Source organism: Gymnoscopelus braueri (genome assembly GCF_963280865.1).
Source record: "Gymnoscopelus braueri genome assembly, chromosome: 22".
Lineage (NCBI taxonomy): Eukaryota > Metazoa > Chordata > Actinopteri > Myctophiformes > Myctophidae > Gymnoscopelus > Gymnoscopelus braueri.
The window spans coordinates 15,879,874-15,904,171 of record NC_137624.1 but is presented as its reverse complement, the minus strand read 5'-3'; the positions used below and the strand labels follow the sequence as shown (position 1 = coordinate 15,904,171).

The 24,298-nt window shown below is 41.6% G+C and overlaps 1 protein-coding gene across 1 annotated transcript in view; it reads left to right on the top strand.

Annotated features, from left to right (window-relative positions):
• Positions 1-820: 820 nt before the first annotated feature.
• LOC308078867 (transmembrane protein 132C-like) overlaps positions 821-24,298 on the top strand; it is a gene marked incomplete at both ends in the record, with an annotated part of 73,882 nt that continues 50,404 nt past the window's right edge. Inside the window, 2 exons of the mRNA XM_080420210.1 lie at positions 821-893; positions 14,438-15,374. Of these exons, the coding sequence (XP_080276336.1) occupies positions 821-893; positions 14,438-15,374 (1,010 nt within the window). The remainder of the gene's footprint in view (positions 894-14,437; positions 15,375-24,298) is intronic.

The window sequence follows — 24,298 nt, the reverse complement described above, 5'->3', positions numbered from 1 at the left end:
AGCTCTCGCTGGCAAGGTGTGAATGTGGAAACAACAGAGCCTGCTGTTGACAAGGATAACTGTGCCAAGTTGGGCACAGAGGGGCAAGGCATGACAGCCAACATGATGCTTTTAAGAGACTAAGTCGGGTGCCTTGTTAAAGTACCACTGATTGTTGAACATCAGTCATCAATAAGGACTTTGGTGTTAAATCAACTGCAATTACTGATAAAGGACTAATACCTCCTTTGGTTTTTCCCCGAGTGCCTCCTCTCAATCTTGGCAGGAAGCCATCTCACTGTTTTGATTCATCTCTTTGAGCCACAATCAAAGTGGGGTAAAGTCTTTTGTTTTGACGGGGCCTGCATGAATCCAATGGATTTGTCTAAGGCCATGCACTCTGTGTCAGATCGATGGCAACCACCATAAACAAGAAGGGTAACTCATGCTTGTATTTAGGAGAGGTCATTATGTTTCAAAGAAGATTCATTTTGGGTTCCCAGTTTGATTTGAGATTATAATAAATTAGAAGGCTTACTGTATGTATTGATCCACACATACACACGCACGCACGCACGCAGCCACGTACACACACACAACGCACACACACAACGCACACACGGTAATGGGTTGTATGCAGGCTTTATCTGATGCCATTGGCGTAGAAATGGAGCAGATTGGTCTCTGTTCTCTGTTCTAGTTGGCGTCTTCTTTGAGAAAGGAATATTCACCACCATGCAATGAGACAGACGTCCATACGGATACCCTCTTTTGAAATTTGTCTCTAGAATTCTAAAGTTGGTACAAGGCAAAGAATGACATGCCTCCCTCCTTTCTAATAATGGGTCAGCCCATTAGGGTGTACTCCAGTAATGAGACCTATCCATACCTGGGCTATAAGTTCAACATCGCTGGTGAGTGGGGGGAGCAAGTTGAGGAGCTCACTAAAGAGTTTCTCCATCGCCTCAACCTGATCGATCTGTCTCCCCTCCCTATAGTCATGAAGCTCGAGGCTGTGACAGAAGTGGCCCTGGCTAAGATACAACATCTCTTTGCCAATGTACACATCCCACAAAATGCATTGAGAGAAATGACAAATAGTACTGTCCAGCTGGCCAGAAAATGGGTTGACCTAAACTCACACTCCACACGAGCGAAGGGGGGCTGGGGGTCCCAAATGTAGAGTGGATCTATGTAGCAACCAGGCTAACCCACCTACTTCACATGCTCAATAATGATGATGGCGCTGTCAGAGAAATGGCCAGGGCATCACTCCTACTGGACTTACGCAGGTCAGCTCATAGGCAGTTTGGCTATGTGGAGGAGAAGGTCCTATATGTACCCTTAGGTGTCCATGAACTTTCTAACCCCGTTATATTTGTTCCTCTGTAAAGTATGTGCGTGTGTGTGTGTGTGTGTGTGTGTGTGTGTGTGTGTGTGTGTGTGTGTGTGTGTGTGTGTGTGTGTGTGTGTGTGTGTGTGTGTGTGTGTGTGTGTGTGTGTGTGTGTATGTGTATGTATATCATATGTCTATGTGTATATATATGTGTGTGTGTGTGTGTGTGTGTGGGCGTATGTATATTTATACTGGCATATACATAATTATTTTCATTGGCCAAAAGATATACGTTTGTTTTTTGGCTTTTGTAAATGCTTCTAAACACACTCATGATACAGTATGCCAATACATTAGCTTTTATGCATGGACTGTCCGTGGGCTGACAGTTGTGAGGTTGCTGATAAGCCAGGGCAATCATAAATGCCTGTGTGTGAATGTTTCTAATTATTTTCTGTCTAAGTTGATAGATGTCTTTGTGTCTTGATATATGATAACATTTCCCCCACAGTCTGTAAATTGTTTTGGGGTTTCTCCATGCATTACTGTCATTCCAGATCCTACAAACGTCAGTGAGACCAGCAGCTAACTTTAGAGGCTGGGGTATTGAGAATTGTATTCAGGATATTTCATGGTTCACATAGGACACCAATTCAACATGGGACAGAACTCCACTTGGACTTTTAGTGCTGTCAGGTTAAAAACCTGGCTAATTACACAGAGCTGAGCCACGTGGCTGCTTGTAACTATACTTATACAATAAAGCTAATAACAACTAGTTTACTGTGATAACCATAGCCTTACAGTATATGTTCCATGAAAGACACAGCTTGGTGAACTTGTTAACAGATCGGAGGCGTGTCAGATTGTGCTGCACAGCATCCTGTCATATCGTTATAACATAACATTACAATATCATTAAGGATGTGCCCTGCCCTCAACTTCACATCCATTAAGAGAGTTATGATATCAGCCTGCACTGCTGGCAGTGGAGATCTTAACTCAGTCTGAACGCTGAAGCTACAGTAAGGTGGCTAGAGTGATCATTTTCATTTTCATCTTTTATGAAAGCTAATTGCCAAAAGTAGTCTTTACCCTTCAGCTGTAAGATTCTTTTTTAAACCATATGAAATGCTCATTTAGGACCAACATATTGTTCAATAAACACATGTATTAACATATATCGTATTAAGAACAACAAATAATGGTTGCGTTCATGTCAGAGGAAAACGTAATACATCACGACATATTAATTGTGACAGATCTTGTAATTTGCTACTCTCTGAACTCTTGACCATCTAACACATCCCAGCTGGTTAACATCTGGTTAACAATGATTTAATTTCACATCAAGAACATTTGTTTATTATGCTTTAGAATTGTTTGCATTAGAATATAGGGTGGCCATAGCTGAGTGGGTAGTGAGCCCAGTGAATTCATCCCACGTTCATTATACAGAAAAACAGTGGACATTGTCACAGTCTTTGACACACTGATGTTTACCCAAAGCCATGTGTGTAATATACATTGAGCCAAGCATGCACGCCGGTGACTCCAGTCTCTCATCTTATCTAACGAGTTAAAACATATTTTCATGTTCATAACGTGACTGGAAAAAACAGATTAAAATTATTTGATTATTTCTATCTGTCCGGTGGTGTGTGGGCTATAGGCATGAGGCGCTGAGATAAACGACAACAAGCATGACAGGCGGTGGACAACTAAAACAGAGTTTAAGTGACATTGCTGGTTGGACAACAGTGACCCTTAGGTTAATCTCTCAAGAACAGATTCTGCTCTGCGTTTGAATCTGTCGGGGGGTTCGTCATATCGCGTACGCACTGGCCTACAAGTGGGCGTGCCTTCAGATCAGGAAGCAGGCCGCGCTTTACCCAATCAAATGTAGTGGGCGGGATTTACGTGTCCGCCGATCCTTCCCGACTCGAAACAAACCGAAACTCATTTAACAATAGCGTCCTCGGAGCAGACAAAACCACGGAAAGATATTCACATTTTAACTTGCTCTTTCATCATAGAAACAAGTGGGCTTATAACCAAAACGATCCATGTTCTTTGGGAGAAGTGGAGTTAGTGTTCCGTGTAGAAATATTGTTAGTGGGAATGAAAACATAGTCGCACCACCGGAAGTGAAAGGCTGAAGACAGACCAAAACCCCGGTTTCCTTGCGCACGTGTGCTACGTCGACTTCCTCCCAGAGCCAAGTGAGATAGAAAAAAACAGCAGAGGACGCTGTTTTTCCTTTTCATTTGGCGATGGGTTCCCAGATTGCCCTTAGGTTAGTAAACACACAACAGAGTCACAGCCATGACAGCAATGGTACAAAAAAGGCATAATAATAATAAAAATCACATTCAGTGTTTTATTAATCGGTTTTCAGTCAAGTGTTTCCTCATCTTTGGTTTCGGCCAAGAATGTTACTTTTGGTCCTAAAAAAACGCAGCTTATCAATTAATCAATGATCGATCGATAAGGTTATCAACTATCAATGAATGAATGAATCGATCATTTGCATCCCTATATTACACCATGAATTAATACTGTTAGCCACAGGACAGGTTTGCATTGTGACTCATTCTTTTCTACTACCATCCTGTCATGCATTCTGAGGTCTGCGTGTTCTGCATGTGCCTATAGAATCGGAAACACTATTGTGTAGTCTTTACTCTCCTAACAGATTCACAGGCATATCCAAACCTTGAATCATGCACCATTGTAAGCTGGTATGCCTTCCATGTATCATAGTGTGTTCTCATTGTGAGAATGAGACTCCAGTATGCCAGTTGCTGCAGAGCTTTTCACCAGAAGCATTCCTCGGTGCTATTTCACTGTGTTTTTGCAAATATTTCACTGGTTAGGGTGCTTCTTAGCATGCATAATGATTATGCCCTGTGAGGCTGAATTACATGAACATATACATATATTCTACAGTAAGAAGATCAAAGTCATTGTCATGCTATAATAGGACTATAGGAGTCACTGTACTTGTTGAGGATAGCATGGAGTCATTGCCTGATTAGTTGTCCTCCATTTCACCTACGTTTCAACCTTTTGTGCTGCAGGGTTGTTAGAGGTGAAGCATTGCGGGCCGAGGAAACTTGGGCGGTTGGTGTGATATTGATTTACTGACACTGGGGGAAGAAGTACTACTTATTTGTTTTACTTAAGTAAAAGTGGCAATAACACAATGTAGAAATACTCTGTTACAAGTAAAAGGACTGTATTTAAAATTGTACACGTTATGCAAATTTCCCATTTCGATTTTTTTCTTCAGATTTGCACAAATAATGAAATATCAAACATAGCAGATCTACAAGCTCACAACGTGTCAAATCGTGACACATTGTGAGTTTGTAGATCAGCTATTTTCAATTGCCGAAGTATGAAATAGGACTTAAGTGGTTAATGTATATTTTGTAAAAAATAGTCTACATCTGCAAACTAACTAAAAATAATTGAGTAAAAAGTACAATATTTACCTGCAATGGAGTAGAAGTCTAAAGTATAGAAAAATGGAAACACTCAAGTAAAATAAAGGTACCGTAAAATTGTACTTAAATACAGCAATAGAGTAAATGTACTTACTGAAAATGGCTTTAAAAGATAAATTAAAGTGTATGTAGGGGATATGTATGTATTATTTTATGTACCGTAACTCAAATAACATAACTTAAATATGATAGTTATATCTTCTCCATTCTGTCTCTCATAGGAAAGATAGTACCTGTACAATGCGACATCCCTCCTTGCCTTCCCCCTGCTCTTTTTCTGTCATTTATCCACATTACACATACACCTGCTATCAGAAATGAATCTCTGGTTTCCAAATGGAAATACAGGTGCACCTCCCAGCTCTTTCACACACAATATGAAACTTTTTCTTACAGAATTCACTTTTTAACCATCCATCGTTTAGCTTTTGTGGCGATGGTGCAGTATGCATCCCAAAACTGCCAATTTATACATATTCTTGTGTCTACAGCAAACTTGCCTCAAAACAAAACTGTGTGCCATTCATTTTGTTGACATCGTTATGGACATAATGGTTTGGGAGGCATAGTAACATTCTCAGAGTTTAATTTAACTCTAAAAATTTATAAACATTTGGGTACCAGAAATGACTCACCAAAAATACAGCATTCGGTATAGCTTAGAAGGGCTACATCTCTGGTAAGGAGGTGACACACTATGTGGCTTTCAGAGATAACTCCATTTACACTTAATTTAATTACAGTCACAATTTAGAAGGCAAGTATTCGTGCCATTACTTTCTGACACCCACTATCATTATCTGGGACATTTTTTATATTGTCTCTGTCAGGTGGAAACCTTGTACAGTATGTCCAAAACGGTTCCTTTTTTATTATTGAAAATAGCCAATTTACAAGATGCTTGTAGGTCTGCTATTTTCACTACCTTTGTGCAACACTCTTGTATGATGGACATTAATTACCCCCCTAAAAAAAAATAAAAAAATATGAAGATACTGCTAGCCTGGTAAACCCTCCCTCTGGAAATCTCATTTGTAATTTATTTCAGGAGTGAGTCTGGCATGATCGCCCATTCTGCAATTTTGGCTGTGGGCTGGAGTTGGGAGGGAGTAATACCGTTGACTGACAACCCCTTCAGCCAATCAGCTGTTTCCCACTTCAGCCAGTGCATTTTTACCACTTCCAGACGCAACGGGACTTTTGAGACGGCCATGCCCAAAATAGGTTGCCTTATTCAGATACATGCGTGTCACTGCCCGCTCCTGCCGGTTCTCTACATTTTTATTTTTAAATAGGCTCTGTCATGATTAATTGACCACATATATGAAGTTAAACAACTAAATTCTATCCAAACGATATCTTATAAGTAAATTCCGTGCCTCAAAATAGAAGTTTGAGAGCTTTTTGAAGTAAAAAAACAGCGGAGAAAATAGCGCACAGAAAAGATGGCTGCCGTTCGTGTTTTGTCGGCTGCATTCAGGCTGCACTCGGTGCCATTCGGGCTCACTCGAACTCGCCACCTGATTGGCCAACTTTCGCTGTCAATCACAGAACGATGAGCGACGACGCTGATAGGCTCGTTTTTTTTGGTAATGCGCTAGAAACGCCCATACAAGCCTTCAGGCCAGACTCCTTCCTGAAATCAAATGGAAATGAGATTTTCCGGAGGGAGGGTTTACCAGGCTAGGTTTCTGCCTGACAGCAACGATAATTGTCTTTTTAAAAAATACAATAATTACCTGTTACAATTAGAAAAGTATAATGCCTGTTACCTTTTTTTTTTACACCTCCTTATTGTATCTGCATATGAACCTTTTATTTATTTATTTAGTCAGTTTTCCAAAAGTGTCTCAAAACCACCTGCAGAGAGGTTTAAGCAATTGGATTTCAGCTCATGAGCATTTACACATGTCTATGCCAATAAGGGTGATCGGACTGCTATCTCATCACCCAAGATGCTTTTTAATATCAGGTGTAATGCTGTTGTAGATGACGTCTAATGTACACAGACACACATGGCTTCCTTCTCCTTTGCTGTGTGTGTGTGTGTGTGTGTGTGTGTGTGTGTGTGTGTGTGTGTGTGTGTGTGTGTGTGTGTGTGTGTGTGAGACGTGTGTGTGTGTGTGTGTGTGTGTGTGTGTGTGTGTGTGTGTGTGTGTGTGTGTGTGTGTGTGTGTGTGTGTGTGTGTGTGTGTGTGTGTGTGTGTGTGTGTGTGTGTTCAGAAGGTCAGATGAGAGTGAGTGGGAGAGATAGGGGAAGAGTAGCATTCATTATCTATATGCAGTTTTAACAAAATCAGTGAAGGCAGAGACCCAGATGTACAAACACAAAGAAAAGACTTATTGCTGATATCCATAACATATATTAGGCTCACCCTATCCATCACGGCCTAGTCACAATTCTTTATTTTCCTTCATTTTTCAGAAAGGGGGAAATATGATTTAGCCAATCGATTGCTGCATGAAAGTGTTGCCTGTCGATGAAAGATGAGGTCTGCTTCTCTTCCATGTGATCTGATTAACCTCAGTCTTTTGGTGGAATATCTGTTCTTGCCCAGTGCTCCTGTGTCATGCAAGGTGCATGTGCACTTAACCCATTAAGACCGGGAAAAACATCTGTCATTTTAGATTTGAACCACTTTAACCATCATTTTATACTTTGGCTGTAAAAAAATAGCAGATATACATGGGTGCCGAAGCGAACATTTTTAACTCAAATCTTTGCTTCTGGGGGGGGGGGGTCCCTGGAACAAAATATTTTGAGATTAGGGTCCGCGACAAAATACATATAATTTTGGGGTCCTTGACGCAAAGAAGTTTGAGCACCACTGATATTATAGCAACATACGGTTATCAGAAAACTGTTAGGATTTAGAAGACATTTGTATATGCGTCCCTGGATTGAATGGGTTAAATCAATTAGTGTGCTAGTATGTCTCAACTGGCCGTAGCTGTCCCACTGGACAACTTACTAACTAGGATATTGTATTGGTGGCCATGGATGACAGTTGAACATTTAGAAGCCTAAAGGCACTCCAATTACAAAGGCGCACATACAGTATAATGAAAACATTCTCTTCTGGGGGCGAAAAAAGCCGATCTGCAAGCTTGTAGATCAGCAATTTTTCGGTGTAGGTGGAAAAGGGGAACATCAAGTATAATAGTCCACGCTTGTAGCAGTATAACCTGGAGGACCCCGGTCAAACGATGTTTATCACGTTTAAGTGGTTAAAGTTAAACCTCTATATTCCAGTAACAGGGGTCTCCCCAATCTCTCTAGCTCTTTAGTAAACACAATAAATGTTCAGGCGTACCAATTTAACACAATCAGGAGAGAGAACTCCACAAAGATAATTTATAATCTTCAGTTTTATAGTGTTCCAGTTCCAACTAGAAAAAAGTGCTCATCGGAGCACAGGTCTCCGCCAGGTCCGGTAGGTTATTGTGGCCTCCTGGTGCCGCTATAATAGGCCAATGTGAAAAGGGTGCCATTTCTTCTTAGGCCTTTCACGACAATCGGTCACTGCATTCATGATTTGAGGCATTTTGTTCAAAAATGTGTTTTGCTAAATTAGGTCTGCTGGTGGCGCTATAACAGGCCAATGTGAAAAGGGTGGCATTTCTCCCTCGGCCTAGTGGGAATGTGCGTGCAAAATCTCACGTAAATCGCACGCTGCGTTTATGATTTGAGGCATTTTGTTCAAAACGGACCTATCCTGCAAACTTTGGAAGCCAATATTAGCCAATTAGGATGGAATATGAAATATCGGACACATCCGTCTTGATCACATGACTATAGAGATACTGTGTATACTAAGGTATATGTATATCTGCTCCGCGACAGTGACCTGAGAGACTGACCGTGACACCACTGGCCTGCTTCCCCATGATCACATTTTCTTAAACTAGGGTTTTGATAGGAGGAGTAATATCACAACTTACTATTTTGAGATGGTTGGGCATGCTTTGTGCAACACATAAAGTGAGTGTTCTTGTACGGATGGTGGACACGGCAACACATAGATCGCCCTTCACTCTGAATAGCCTCAATTTGTATTTGTTTTTGATAAATGTCAATGAAGAAAAGGTCAGACAGGTGGCCTGCGAGGGGAGTCTGTACACGTGCCTGAGAGGAACATTCACACCTCTTCCTACAGCTCGAGTAGCCTATCAGGTTGGCTCCACAGTTCTCTTTTACGTTGAAAAACTCTTCTGGTTTATCAGTGTGATCTAGATTTTTGCTTTTTAAATACCTCTTCATTTTACTGGATTTAAGCATCCGTATGCCAGAATCACAGAGTACAGTACACGAGGATGATGCCTTTCATAACATGGCAGGGGAATCCATATTGTAAAAGATTGGTGGTTCCTTAATCGCGATTGAGGTCGACTATACTTGTGAGGTATCAGGTGTGGTACTTTTAGATGGATCTTGCTGTTCCCAATGTTATCGTGGTATCGTAGTAAAAATAGGGTGCGTACCCTGGACTCATACTGGGCTTACTGGGTCCTTTCAGATAATTATTTGTCAGATACGCAGGTCTCAAGTGTTCAACATTATTGGCCAATATTACATATTATTTTGCTTTACCTAATAAGCCGTTTTCCCTGTAAAGCTCTTGAAGCTGTCAATTAGCAGTGTAGGTTATCTGTTCTTTTTAGCCTTTAGCTTTGAGCATCATTATTGCATTTCAGTACGATAAATGGAAAGTGACTTAGCCTATACTCAAAAAGCCCAAAAGCTCTTTTTCCATTAGTCTGAGTGCCTTTCCTGAGTGCTTTTTTTATAATTGATGTTAGTAAGTTTTAGTTGTTCTGTGTGGCCTTACCTCTGAATGCATTGGATATGATGTTTAATACAGTAGCTGCTGCTTGTACGGTTGTTTGTTGTGTCTTGCAGATTTGCCATAAAGCAATGGTTTGGCTATGATTAGAGATGTCAGTACAAGCATGTACTCCAATGTGAAACTGGGTCGTGAGAAGGGGGAGACACACAGGCCTTGCACATCACCTAATGTTCTGCTACAAGCATGCACTATTCTCTCAGCACCTATAGAGTAGAAGAATCTCAATCCCCCGACCATATCCAGCCCCCATGCATGTACTGTAGCTACAGACACACATTTCCTCCCCTCTCTCATCTTTCCTCCCTTTACCTCAATCAATTCCTTTCGCTACATCTCTCTCGCTCTCATATAGGAAGTTTGTTTGATTAATTATTTGTAGTTATTAGAGGAAGAAGAGGTGGAGGAAAGGAAACGCCAAAGGAAGAAGGATTATATAACTTGGTTTGAGATCTGCTGATCGTACAGTGATGGAAAACTTCATAAAAAAGGAAACTGGAGACTATATTACAGTGGGGAAGTGGATACTTATTTCTAGAGCGTGTTTTTAGATGCCCATTCACTCCATGTTTAGGATTTTCATAGGCTTCAGCTCATCCTATATAATAACCGCCATAACAAAATGAATCTAACATCTGTCTAGTGATGAGGTTGTTTCATCTCTGTTCCATGTTTGATATGTGATCAGACCCCTCAGACCGTGTCTTGAAGATAGGAGACTTTCAAGGGCAAGTAGGGGTGTAATTCCGGGGCTTTAAGTTACATTAATCAATGAATGTCAAATTATTATGGTGTGGCTCTGTAGGAGGCTAGCTGTCTATAAGAGCCTGAGGGTCGGTCTTTGTTTGTTTGTGAGAGTGTGTGAGAGTCCAGAGCTAATCTCACACACCGCTGGCAAACTTAATACCTTCACACATTGTTTTTCACTTATCTTTTATATATGTTTTGAAATATTGAACTATTTCAACTACGCTGAAATCGGGCTGAAAACTTGCCCAATTTTGGAGTCATGCATCATAGATGACTGACGTCTCAGACTAGCCACAGTCTGAAATCCACATTGGAGCCACGCCCTTCCCATGTGGATCCTGACATCAATATGATTCGATGTTTAGAGAGAAACATTCCAAATCCGGTTATTACAAATTACAGTATTGTTCTGCTATAATGAGGCATTTGCAGGAGTCTGTTCTGGCGTAGTAGTACTGTAAATGGAAACTGGGACAGTGTGTCACATCCCCTCCAGCCAAACAGGAGAGGAGAGATAGAGAAAATCCTCAATGTAATCTTGCACCAGCACTATCTAGCACCTGCAGCAATGTTCATTGTCTTAACCAGGATAAACACAATTCTCTTGTAGTGAAACCATAATCCATTGACAATGATCTCTGATAGTCTTCATAACCTTATTCATGCTTGCAAGAGATATTGTAGCAAAATATATGTTGTGGTAAACTATGACAACATCCAGTCAGTCGCAAGGTCAACAAACACAAAATGTCTATCAGAACAATGACGTATTACATAATGAAGAATGGTTTGGTTTGCTTAGAAAAGAAAAAAATAACCTTTAGTTCACACGTCTACATGCCTGTTCCCTATATACTGAACCACACCACTGGAGCTGGGCTGTTTAGGATTGCAGCACTTGTGCCTGTAGCCAGCTGTCTGTCCATCTGGCCAAGCGGTCATTGCCCCACCACGACAGACCATCACAAATCACCGCCACGTCTCTCCACAGCGTGGAGTAGTCGGGACAGAAAATCAATGGCCTCTCCTGGGATCTTCCATCAGCCCAAATATCTGGAGCTTGATGGCGGAGGGGAAAGGAGAAGTTGGGGGGTGGAGGGGTGAGGGGGTGGGGTGACAGGGCTATGCGGGTTGTGTCAGGACTAATAGAAGCGATCTGGTTGTTTCTAAATGGTGTGTGTGTGCTGTGGTTGGGTAACAGAGTTGTTTGTAAAGACGGGAGAGAATTGAGGGCAGGGGTTTGAGATGAAAATAGAGTTGGAAGAGAAGTGATGGAGGGAAGTTGTGAAGAGAAGGAAGATGGAAGGAGCACAAGCTACAGTAGCACAGAGTAAAAGAAGATAGAAGAAAAGGTGTAGGGCAGATAGTGTAAAAGTGAGGAACAGAGTGGAGTAGTGAGGGATGAAGTGGGGTAGAGAGCAAAAGGGAAGCAGGGCGGACTGATAAGCATGCAGGCAGCTTAGAAAGACATGTGTTTTGAATTCGGTCTAACATATTATTTAAAATGAGCGCAGTGACTCATGAAAGTGATATCAAATGGAAATGCCTTCAACAAACCATTTAACATTCACCACTAAAATGGACTGAAGATATGATTGCCTGGCTACAGTTGCAGCTTGCAGGATTGTGTGCAAACATTACTTGGTATGCAAAGTTCGCCAGCCATGCTCCTGAATTATTCCTTCGCATTTTGTCATTACCTTCTTTTTGCTTTTGTCTTTCTCATTTTATTATCAGGTTTTTGCTTCCATTTCATATGGCCCAGGTTTTATTTACTTACATAAATAATCCCATTCAACTTCAGTTATTTCATTCAAATCATCAGCAGGGAACTTTTGGATTAAAGCTGGTTATCGTTCATTCAACACTTGTTGATATTGTTTGTGAGCATCTTTAAACTGTTCCAAGGTGTCATTATACATGGTAGCATTTGCTTTAACCCAATGAACATTAGTGGCATCTTTCACCAGGTCTTTGATTATATTCATGCGCCGAGTGAGTTTAGAGTTGACCCATTTTCTTTTTCGGAGTTAGGCACATTTCAGTCATTTCAGACCTTTGTTTCCTGAATCATCTTCTGAGTCAAGTGAGACAGACACAGTAGGCAGACTTTTAGTAGACATTTATTTTTTTATATTCATTTTTTCAAAGTTCATTTCATTTTCATAACAATGTTTCAGTTCACAGGTATCATAGTTCATTCATGTGACATTTTCCATCTTTGCATCAAAGCATGTCATGATAATTTCATTAGTCCATTAATGCCAACACAAAATCCATTAGCTCCATATTTACATAGGCAGCAAAGTTCATTGTTGAGTTGCAACAGCATGCTATGTTCTTATACACAAGTAAGACGCGCGAACGCGGGAAGCGAACGCAAAAAAAAAAAAAAAAATATGAAATATTTAAAAAAAAAAAGTAACCAATAAAAAATATAAATAAAAATAAATCTGCGTTAAAAGGAGCATCTTAGAAAAATACAAATTCAACAAAGTGTTTGAAGTGTCTGTTTCACCCACTTCCGGGGGGCGGAGCCAAAATCCGAGCCCGAAGTATTTGTTCGTAGACCCCCACTTAGGGGGGGTAGAAAAAGTTTCGGAGCGATTCGGGCACTTTTAATTTAACATGGGGTTTCAATGGGGAGTTTTTAGGAGCCTTCTCCGGGGCGTGGCTTCCGGGGGAAGGGGCGGGCTTAAACGCAACCTTGACAGGTGTGTTCAGTTTTCAAAGACCTTTCATTTGATGTATGGTACGTCTATATTGGACATTTACTTATCTCAGAGGAGCTGCACACAGGCAGTGCACACAGAGAGAGATACAGAGAGAGACACAACCCGAGCACGGTTTCATAGTAAGCTCCACTTGCGCGGAGGCGCGCCTTCGGCGCGCCTCCTTCCGCTGCGTTCGCAACCACTCTCCCTGGATTTTTTCTTCCAATCCATGAATCAATCCATCTATCCATTAATCTATCAATTAATCATTTCATCCATGAATCCATATTGTACTCCAAAAAGGAAGCTGTTTTGTCCTTGAGGTGGTTGATTGAGAGTACCTTTTTGCACTGACTGGCTTGGAGCAGCAAAAAGGTTAAAGAAGGAAATGAGGAATGTCCAAAAGTTAAAGTTGAGCTCAGAAAAGGCTTATTCCATCTCCGTTAGTTCCAGGCTTGAAAACATAAATAGACTTGAATACTGTATAACTAAAAATAATAAGAAGGCAGCGCCAACAAAAAACAGAATAAAGGCCCTTTCAGACGGGGAGCGCTTGACGCGCCTAGTAATACATTTTCAGTGAGAGGCAGGCGATTAGTTGGGATGCGCGGAGAAGTTGAAGGGCGGAGAGGCAAGTGAGCGTGGTCCCGTGAAATTCATTTCATGCTGGATTGTGGTCAGCTTTTTTCCCACGCTACTCATTTGTGTCTGTACATGAGGGGCGCAGCGCGATTCTCACTGATCCAAGCGAGAACGCCCGTGTCAATAGTCCCCCGACTGAAACGGCCTTTAAAAAGCTATGAGCCAGGTTCTTATCATCTCCTCACCTCCAAGTCTGTAGAGGGTGACAAAGCACACTGACAAGGGCATTATGGTACATACAGAAAGTCCTGTTCGGCTCCTACACTTTCTAATGTGGTATTAACTGCGCAATTGTTTAATAGTGTTCACATTACTCAGATATATTCAGTGGAATTTTAATGACACAGCTCAAAATGTAAATAATCGTACGGCAACCGTGACCTCTAAAAATGGAGCAATTAAGAGCAAAATGATGTATGTTTATGTACCATACTATATGGCCAACGCTGTGATTGGATGTGTTTAGACTGGTATGGCCTCTAAAGAGTACTTCATGGAGCATTATACCAAAAGTCAAAAAATCATTGAAGGTATTTTCAGCAGAAATGTAACATATCTCTCTCTCTCTCTCTCTCTCTCTCTCTCTCTCTCTCTCTCTCTCTCTCTCTCTCTCTCTCTCTCTCTCTCTCTCTCTCTCTCTCTCTCTCTCTCTCCCCCTCTCAGTTTCATCAGTGGATGGCAGGGTGATCCTAGAAGGTCTGCAGAGGTATGGTCCCATGCCCATCTACCTACCTGTCAGCTACCAGATCATCAATGCTGAGTCTGCCTTCTTCCTGCAGGAGGCCAACCAAGACCTGATGAGGAACTCCAGCCTACAGGCCCGCACAGAGTCCTTTTTCATTCACCAGGCACGTCAGATGCCCTTTGTTAATGCCAGCTATGGGCCCCTGTCTGTCCAGCAGCCTTTACCTCTAGACCTTTTACAGACCTCGCCAGGGCCCTTCAATGTGCCATCCTTTGCGTCGCCACCATCGCCATCCTCTGCGTCGTCGCCTTCATCCTCTCTCTTCACATTTAACTGGAAGGTCCATACCTACATCATCAGCGAGAGGGTCCACCCCAGCTGGCCCAAGGTCCAGGTGTTGTTCTATGTTGCGGGAAGGGATTGGGATGATTACAGTGCCATCCACAAGCTGCCCTGTGTCAGGATGTTTGCCTTTCACGAGACACAGGAAGTGCGCGGCACATGCAGGCTAAAAGGTGAACTGGGGCTGTGCGTGGCTGAACTGGAGCCCCTGGCCAGCTGGTTCAGCCCCCCCACTGTGAGACCGGGCAGGCAGAGGGTGTCCGAGCAGGCCCAGGGTACTCCCGTGGAGCTATACTACATGGTGCAATCTTCGGAAAACGGGGACTGCAGTTCAGAGGACTCGCGGAAGGGTAGCTCCATACACACTGAGCAGCAGGGGCCCATGGGCTATTTTGCAGGGCCTACACCCATGCAGCGTATTGGGAGTGTGAGGCTTTTCCAGCCACTGTCAGAGCTGAGACTGGACAACAACTTTGTGGTGATGGTCCCTTCCAAACCCATCCGGCAAAGAGAGACCATCTCAGCATTTCTGTCTCTTTCTGCTCTTACTTCTGTGCAGATTTTCACTCTCAGGTGAGTATCTATACTTAGGACAACGCAGGGATAGAATCCTTATCCTTCAGTGTTTGTTTGCCAGCTTTACTAGTAGGGCTGTCACTGTCTTGACATTTTAGTTGAAGATTAATTGTCATGCTAATAATTGTGATGAATGTTTTAATTGTGTATTTGGCATTGAACATTGGAACGTATAAATATAAATATTGTTTTGGTTTGCCAAACAAAAATTGTGGGGCGGATATGACATATAACTTCAGCAAGAGCTATCGCCTTTTATGTCCCCCCCCCAATAGTAGGGTGATTTCACGTTATATTGGACATAAAAGTGGAACAGCTATACTTTGTAATAAGGATTTCCTATCTGCAAAATCCGTCAATATCCTAGAGTGAACTTGAATTGTAAACACTTCATTAATCAGAATTGTTTTTTAAACTGTTTTTTCCAACTATAATCCTCTGTTTAAACATTGCCATCAGTCTCTAGTTTGAGATCAGCGGAAAAAGTTTTTTTTTAATGAAAAGACAGACTGACCAAATGAGATCTTGTACATTGGAACAAGACACTAATACCATAACTAAATAGATAAATAAATTAATTAAGGTATATCTCTCAAAAGAATGTTGGAAATGTTGGAAAAGCATCAGGCTTAATTACCAAGAACACTGACTGCAGAGTGTTTACATAACAATCCTATTTGCAATGACAACATCGCTGACCTGCAGCAATGGGATGTGGTAGAATATAATTAGGGGAATTTGAATACAGCCTAAATTATCAAACGTATTCGTGCAAATAAGAGAAAGAAAGTCCGGAGGTAACAGCACAAGAGCTACTGTAGCCAAGAAGCAAAACATTGCCACATCCAACACACAGTATCATAACGTAACAAACATTTAGATAAACGTCAAACATTAGTCACTTGGGACGTTCTTGTTAAGTAGACCTAATTTACAGTAATGATGGTTAATCTGACCTTGAAGATGGTAGAACAGAGCGGGATGGTAACTTGATACAAGGACAGGATGTTTAGTATTGAATCCATAGTAGCTGCTGTTTATCAAGGTCTATCCAATCTAGTGTAAATTTGCTGCTACTCAGTGCGTCCAAAACTCACACAAATTGGTACACATTATCACATATTCCATTCCAATTGACTATGATTGCCTTCCAGATTTTGCGGGCCCTGTGAAAGCAACTCGGTCTGGTGGAGACCTGCACCCTGAGGAACGCACTTTTCTAGTTTTTCTAGTTTCTCTCTTGTGAAAATTGTGGATTTACAGGGGTGCCATATATCAGCGGTTTCCAAAGAGAGTGCCGTGAGACAAGTCCAGATGTGCCTTGGAATTTTGTGACAACTGGCAACTGCACATTATTATTGCAATATATACAACTACTACTTCATTTACGATATCAGTAATTTGTGCGCACTCATTTCCCAATAGAGAAATTTGTGTGCAATGCTTTGTGAGTGTACCGATCGGCTAGTTTAGCTAAGAATACAAGTGTACCTTGAGATTTGCCCCTTGGTGTGCCTTGTCATGAAAAGTTTGGAAAACACTGCAATAGCTAAAATGACAAACAGTCAAAATAATCTGCCTCAGTCTATTTAATCATTCTAATGCAGTGCAATAGTATTTTCTATCTTTTATCAAGTATTGTTTTGTGGGTTTGTTTAGTGACAATGATGGTTTAAGTTAAAGCTGCTTTTACTTAGTGACTAAGTACTCATTTGTTTGCCATTTGTTCAGTGGTGCTGTGAAACAATTCATCACAGTGGCACGTTTCATGATGTAGTTGTTCTACTCTACTCTATAAACAAGTTGTTTGTGACAGGGATTTACAAGTTAGACAGGTAGAGATAGATGGAGATTATGGACATTTCACAAAACAAACTTTGTTTGTTATACTTCCCTATTAACACATTGGGTGCCAGCATTTTTTCATAACAACTTACGTTGGGTGCCAGCATTCTCCCCATTGACTGCGTTTTGCTGTTTAAGGCTCTAGACTCCACGAGGAGCAAATCCATGTAAAAAAAAACATCCATTCATGTTGCGCGATGACCCTGGCTACAGCCTGGAACGATAACATTTCACTCGCGAGTTACAATGGGGGGGGATCGCGCATCGCGCATGACCGGTTTTCCCCACCGGAAACCGATTCGGAGATATAGGTGTTTTAAAGAAGGAAATAGACAGGAAGTGGATGGCAGCCATGTTTTTGTTTCCGGTGATCTATCTGGCCTATCCTTCTCAAGATCACAATGGGTACTCCCAGAGCTGCTCTAGCCCCGCCCGTGTGGAGAAAAACGAAAAAAACAAAAAGACATATTTCACGGTCTGGACCGTGTTCGGCACCGGACCGCTACTCTGCGCAAACACGGTTCAGACCGTGTTTGGCACCCGATGTGTTAAGGAGAAACAGTATTTAATGGCTTCAACTGTCAGAAGCCCTCTTCCCAGCTGCATCTATGACAACATGGAGAGCTATTCCTATTTTGACTTGATAGTATGCCCTAATATGTGTATTGTATTGTTAATGAAGAAGCTTTTCTCATGTTCAAAATTGGCTAGCTGGGAGATGTTTTAATTGTGGCAGTCCCACATCAGCACAGACACAGTTGTCAGGGATTGACACTAACACCTGCCCGCCTGCCCGGGGCAGGTAAATAAAATGGTAGGGCAGGTGAAGTTTGCTATCTGGTTGCCCCACGGGCAGGTGCACATGTTGTCTCTCCAGCTCTTTTTATTAAACTGAAAATGCCTTTTCGAGTCAGGATACCAATTTTATCGAATCAGGACAGAGAACTCAGACAGGATACAGATTAAACAAGTGAAATTGGAAGTGATAACACAAAGAAATGAGCATGTAAAATTGGAACTGGAAAATTATAAAAATGAAGCTGATAAATGGGTACTCTCTCCTGATTGGCTGAAATGGTGTCACCTAACTGGAAATTAATTTTCTGTCTATCAAAGAGCTGGAGAGACAGAGAGACCCCTGTTACTGAACAAACACTATAGCAATGAGTACTATCAGAATATAGAGCTTTAACCCATAACAAAACCCTTTTTGTTTTAACCAAAAAATATCACTTACCCTACCTTCAACCCATAGTCATATTCATAGCTATTTAGATATTTGGCATACATATTGAGGTATGACATTTTTTATCGTGCAACCCCACCATTCGCAAGTAGAAAGTAAAAAAATAAGTGTTTAATTGAATGGTAATTCAAATTTAACCTATCATTTTATAAAGGACGATTTACTTTTCGGGCAAGTGGGCAAGACCTGTGGGCAAGTTGAAAATGACCTGTACTTGCCCGACGGGCAAGGGCCTCTGAGACCTTAGTGTCAACCCCTGGTTGTTATTGATTCATTCAGCCCTGAGCATTAATTTGAATGAGACAAAGTGACTGAGATGTCATCATGTTGTGTCATGCGAAAGAAGATGTAAGGAATCTGTATTTTCTGCTTGGCTACCTTTTATGCATGAGATCTAAATCACAGCATATGAAACAGACAGTTAGCAGCCTCAAAGTAGGGCTGTGACAGAGAGTCTTGGCAATTTGTCGACCATGGGTGAGCAGGAAATCTGCCAAAAGACCTCATTGGTTTTTCACTCACTCCAGTGATGATGAACTCCCATAAAGTGTTTGTATTTGATGTGTGTGTTTATCTCATTTGACAGTTTGTGTGTAAATTGTAACTTTTTAAGGCAATATTTCCATTTTTGGCTTTTTGTAAATGCAGACTTTTTGTCCGCATTAACTTAAAATTCAACCAAAATACCTAATCAGCAACCAAACAATTAAACCTAAAAGTGATTAAGAATCACAAACAGTGTCCACACTGATGTTTGATCTCCTGTTAAAACTGCTGTTGACCTCATAATAAGACCATTTAAAGACCCTTTACAGGTGTTTATAACCGCTTGATTTCAACTATTTAGCTGAATCCCAGTGGCTGGTGTTTGTCAGTACTAAGTATTGTGTGTGTGTGTGTGTGTGTGTGCGTGTGCGTGCGTGCGTGCATGTGAGTGTGTGAGAGAGAGAGAGAGAGAAAGAGAAGGGAAAGAGAAAGAAAGTGCCATGTTCTCTTCCTTTCTTTCTTTTCTATTATGTTTCAAGTGCTCTCTTTTGATCTCTAACTCTGTGCATAGCCTGTAAGCCTACATTTATTATTGTCAATGTACGGTGTGTGTGTGTGTGTGTGTGTGTGTGTGTGTGTGTGTGTGTGTGTGTGTGTGTGTGTGTGTGTGTGTGTGTGTGTGTGTGTGTGTGTGTGTGTGTGTGTAGTGTAGTGTGTACCCATGCATCTAAGTACAGCTTAGCTTATAAGATGCTCTTGGGGTTTGCTAGTCTCCTGGTGGCAGAGGCATCATTATCTATTTATGTTCCCTGGAGTAACCCCCCTTCTCCATCTTACTATGTCTCCCTCCTCCTCTTCCTTTCCTCCACCATAGTCTTAACTTGTGAAAAAAAGGCTACTGAAAATCTCTCTGGACAGCCTTTCCTTTTACACATGCTTCTGTTCTTCTGTCACCTGTGATCTGTGCTGAATGTGCTTCCTGTGTTTAGTTTCTCCCCAACTACATCTTTTCCAGCATAGTTATGTGCTCTTTTTTTGCAACGCAAAGCTAGATCATAATCAGTTCCTTCTCTTAACAACTGCAGTGGTGGGCAGTGGGCACACGTTTGCAAAAATCCAGATAGCTTAATCACAAATAATTGCTTGTTATATCCATATTATTTTTGAAAATAATCCAAGCCGAAATTGCTGATGAATAACGGGCAACAGATGCTTCAAGACTTGTGAGATGTGATTGTATTGAAAGGGTAGTAGATCATTTTGATATCTTAATTTCGGTAAAGGAAAAAAACTTTGCATATCTAGAATACGATGTGACAGTACACAAAGCAAAGTGCAGCATGTCATTGGTTTGTTGCATGGCGATTGGGTGGCAGCTTTGTAAACAGGTGATAAAGGGACACATCTACAGTATCTGGAATGGCAGGGAAAAAGTTACCATACATCAATAGATGTTGCATGCTGTAATGAAAGCATAGTAGGTCCTTATCTCTTCTATTAGTTGTTTGACACTAGGTTAGAATCTGACCATTACTGTAGATGCAGGGGCTAGATATGTGCAGAAGTAACACTAAAAACACAGTATTCTCTTCGCAAATAAACAGTAATTACATTTACAGTATTCTGATCTCAATCCACAAGGCTCTGCATCGGATTGTGATGATTCTTACACTTCTGGGATATGGCCATGGTATACAGTAAGGTGTGCTCTCTGTTACTGGTATCATTTACAGTCAAATAGGCAATTTTTGGACCTATGCTTATATAAGATACTTTGAACTACAAAGTGTGAACTAGACGCGTCACAATTCTGGGAAATTGCAAAGTGTGGTTGCGCCGACGCCGGTCGCGGGTCGCGGCCGCCGGGACTCGAGGAATACGCCTGGAGGAATACCGTCGAAGGCCACGTGACGTGCGATTCGAATTCGGTGCAGATCGGATCCCGCGTTCGTGGTACGTGGCGTTTAGATTTTAGGAAATAGGCCCCTCCCACTAAAGAAATAGGCCCCTCCCACAAATGTAACGGCACAATTGTATAGTCACGTCACTCCTGAGATCACTCGTATTTCATTGTGAGAGGATTGATCCCCCCAAAATCATGTTTTTGCATCAAACGGTTACATTTTGTGCATTTGTGGCGCCCCCTATGGATGAAAGTGGAAATGCTTTTGGGGATTCGTTGAATAAACCACCCTCGACATGTGATTCAAATTTAGGATTGACCGGACGTTTTGTTCGTGATTTTTGGCGTTTTTGGTAAAACGGGCCCACTCCCAAGTCTTGTAACTCTAGCCCTAACAGTTTCTGAGAAAAAAAAACGTTTTTTCATTTTCCCATTAAAGTGGATGGGGAAATGTAATGCACTAATACATTAATATCAATTAAACTATGTAACTAATCTCTTAGCAAAATACAAGCACACGATTCCCATTGAAGCCGGTAATTTTGATATATGGCACACCGTACATTGACAATAATAAATGTAGGCTTACAGGCTATGCACAGAGTTAGAGATCAAAAGAGAGCACTTGAAACATAATAGAAAAGAAAGAAAGGAAGAGAACATGGCACTGTCTTTCTCTTTCCCTTCTCTTTCTCTCTCTCTCACACGCACGCACGCACGCACGCACGCACAATACTTAGTACTGACAAACACACTCCCACTAACTTTGGAAGCCAATTACGGACGAAGGGTAAGGACTATCAAAATGACGCTTGGATATGTTTATCGCATGGGTCCAGAGATCATGTGTACCGATTTTTGGGAAATCCATCCTTTTTATTTTACGACCTACGGTTCAAGAGTTATAGGCCAAAACGTAAAGGGGGCTTTTATAGCGCCACCATGAAGCCGACTGGTGTAATTATTTCTTTGATAATTTCGGACTAAATTATGAACCTCCCCTCCAAGTCTTGTAACTCTAGCCCTAACAGTTTCTGAGAAAAAAAAACTTGAAATCGAGTTTTTTTATTTTCCCATTAAAGTGGATGGGTGGACGATTTGGGTGGACGATTCCCATTGAAGCCGGTCATTTTGATATATGGCACGAGTGTGGGGAAGAAAAACTGTGGGAGGAGTAGCGCGGCAAAATAAAGTTTATCTAGAAATAAAGAATAAAGTGGGACTATTACTATACACTAACTACATTTCTCCTCACAACCCGTTCTCACTCCCAAGGCGTCACATTTTGCCGCTCTGTCAATAGCCCTGAAACGTCACGTTTTGATATGACGTCGCATGTTGACAAAACTATGCCTAAACCTAACCCAAACCTCACAAAAACTACGCGGAGAGAGAGAAAAGAAAAGTCTTACCCGCGGTGGGATTCGACCACGGGAGGTTAAGGTACTACTAGTGTGTGTGAAAAAAAAATGACAGATCGGCAATAACTGACACCTATTCGTGAAAATGTGTTGCTCCTCAACAGGGGCGTCACAGGGGGGGTGTAAGTGGGACTGAGTTACTAGGGGGCCCCCCCCCCAAAAAAAAAAAAAAAAAAAAAAAACAGTGAATATTTTTCCCCAGGGCCCAGAATTTGGTGCTACGCCCCTGCTCCTCAATGATTATGCAGCCAGGCTAATACCAATACAATTAAATGGAAGATAATTATATTAGGTCTCTGTCTAAATTTAAAAGAAATGGAAGCTAATGTGATGTAATCATTGAAATGCAATTACAAGGTTTTAATTTCAGCCAGTGGATATATACGCAGGCATGTGCACATTTGTGCAGACATCTACACATGGGCATGAATGTAGATAGACCATATATATTTTTAAACCCGAGGGAAATTCAGTAGAATATATACATATCAAACTACTGCTTCTTGCATGCACGTACAGACAGACAGATACATGCTGTACTGTAGGCATGGAACAGTGCAGAAACAGAAACCATAGACTATAAAAGACTGGATCCAATAACAGCATGGCTTCATGTGGATCTCGGCCTTCATGTGGCATGTTATGATGTATCTGTGACATATGACTATTTAGACAAGGTTTTCAGCTTGATTTGACTACTATTTACTTACTCTTAATAGACTGGCTCTGAAAGAAGCTAGCCGATGACGTCATCCATGCCCAAATTTGGTCTTAATTTGATCTATACTTTTCCCCTCACTCAACTTTTGTTCAAATGTGAACAAATATTGGTGAGAATTGGGATTCATTATAGAAAGTGATTACAAAAGAATTATAATTAAACTAGAAAATGTGCTCCTCGGAGCACATGCAAGTCTCCGCCAGCAGACCTGTGCTATTTTAATAGCACGGGTCGTCTTGGTAGAACGGGTCGTCTTGGTAGAATGCGTGTGGTTTTTGGTGTTCTGCAGGGGCGACTGAATATGTAGAGTCTGCATCTAAAAAAAAATCTTCTTGAAGCAATGTGTCATATGGGAGTCCTCGTAATTGACTGGTTTGTTCAAATGCTTGTCTGTCTTCTTCATCTTCATTGTCTTGAACAGTTTCAGCAGTTGATTGGTGTGTTTGATCTATGTCAGTTTTCTCTAGTGCTACATAATGTATTTGATCAAGGTGGCCAATTGTTACAGTATTAAGACTTCGGCCTTGTTGTGGGATCAATTCAACTCTATAGTCCTCTTCTGTGTTACTGTTGTAGATGAGTATGCTTTCTTAGCTTTGGCCTTCTGCGCCTTTGCTTGACCAATGTTAGGTGTTCTCAGAGGGACACACACACGCACGGATGGGTGATTTGTACTGGAAGGTACTGTTCCAATCAAGACTGACTGATCCTGTCTTACCTCACTTCAAAAACATAAATGGCTTTTTGAAGTGACACACCTATTTATAGGATTTTATTTCGTCATGCGTCCCTCTAGCCAATCAAAGGCATTGGTGTCAACATATTGACACGTGTCACGTGGAGCTTGACCAATGTTAGCTTGGCTAGGAGGGAGGTGAACACACGGCGGGATGAAGCGAAAACATACTCTCCGCCTCCGGCGGAGACAATAAGTACAAAAGAATAGAACATAATATGTGAACATATGGCCTAGAAGGAAGGCCATATGGAAATAAGGAAGTTCATTACAATAAGCCCCCCCCCGCCTAGACACACACACACACACACACACACACACACACACACACACACACACACACACACACACACACACACACACACACACACACACACACACACACACACACACACACACACACCCGATCTCCAGAGATTACCGTAACATTGCACGGAACGAGTGCACTTCATTCCGTGGATAGCCGCCTCGGAACTCCCGAATTGCGTGCATATGGTACGGCGCTGCCTTTGTGACAAAACCATTTCGGAGGCGCGCAGTCACAGGCGAATTGTCACCCCGTG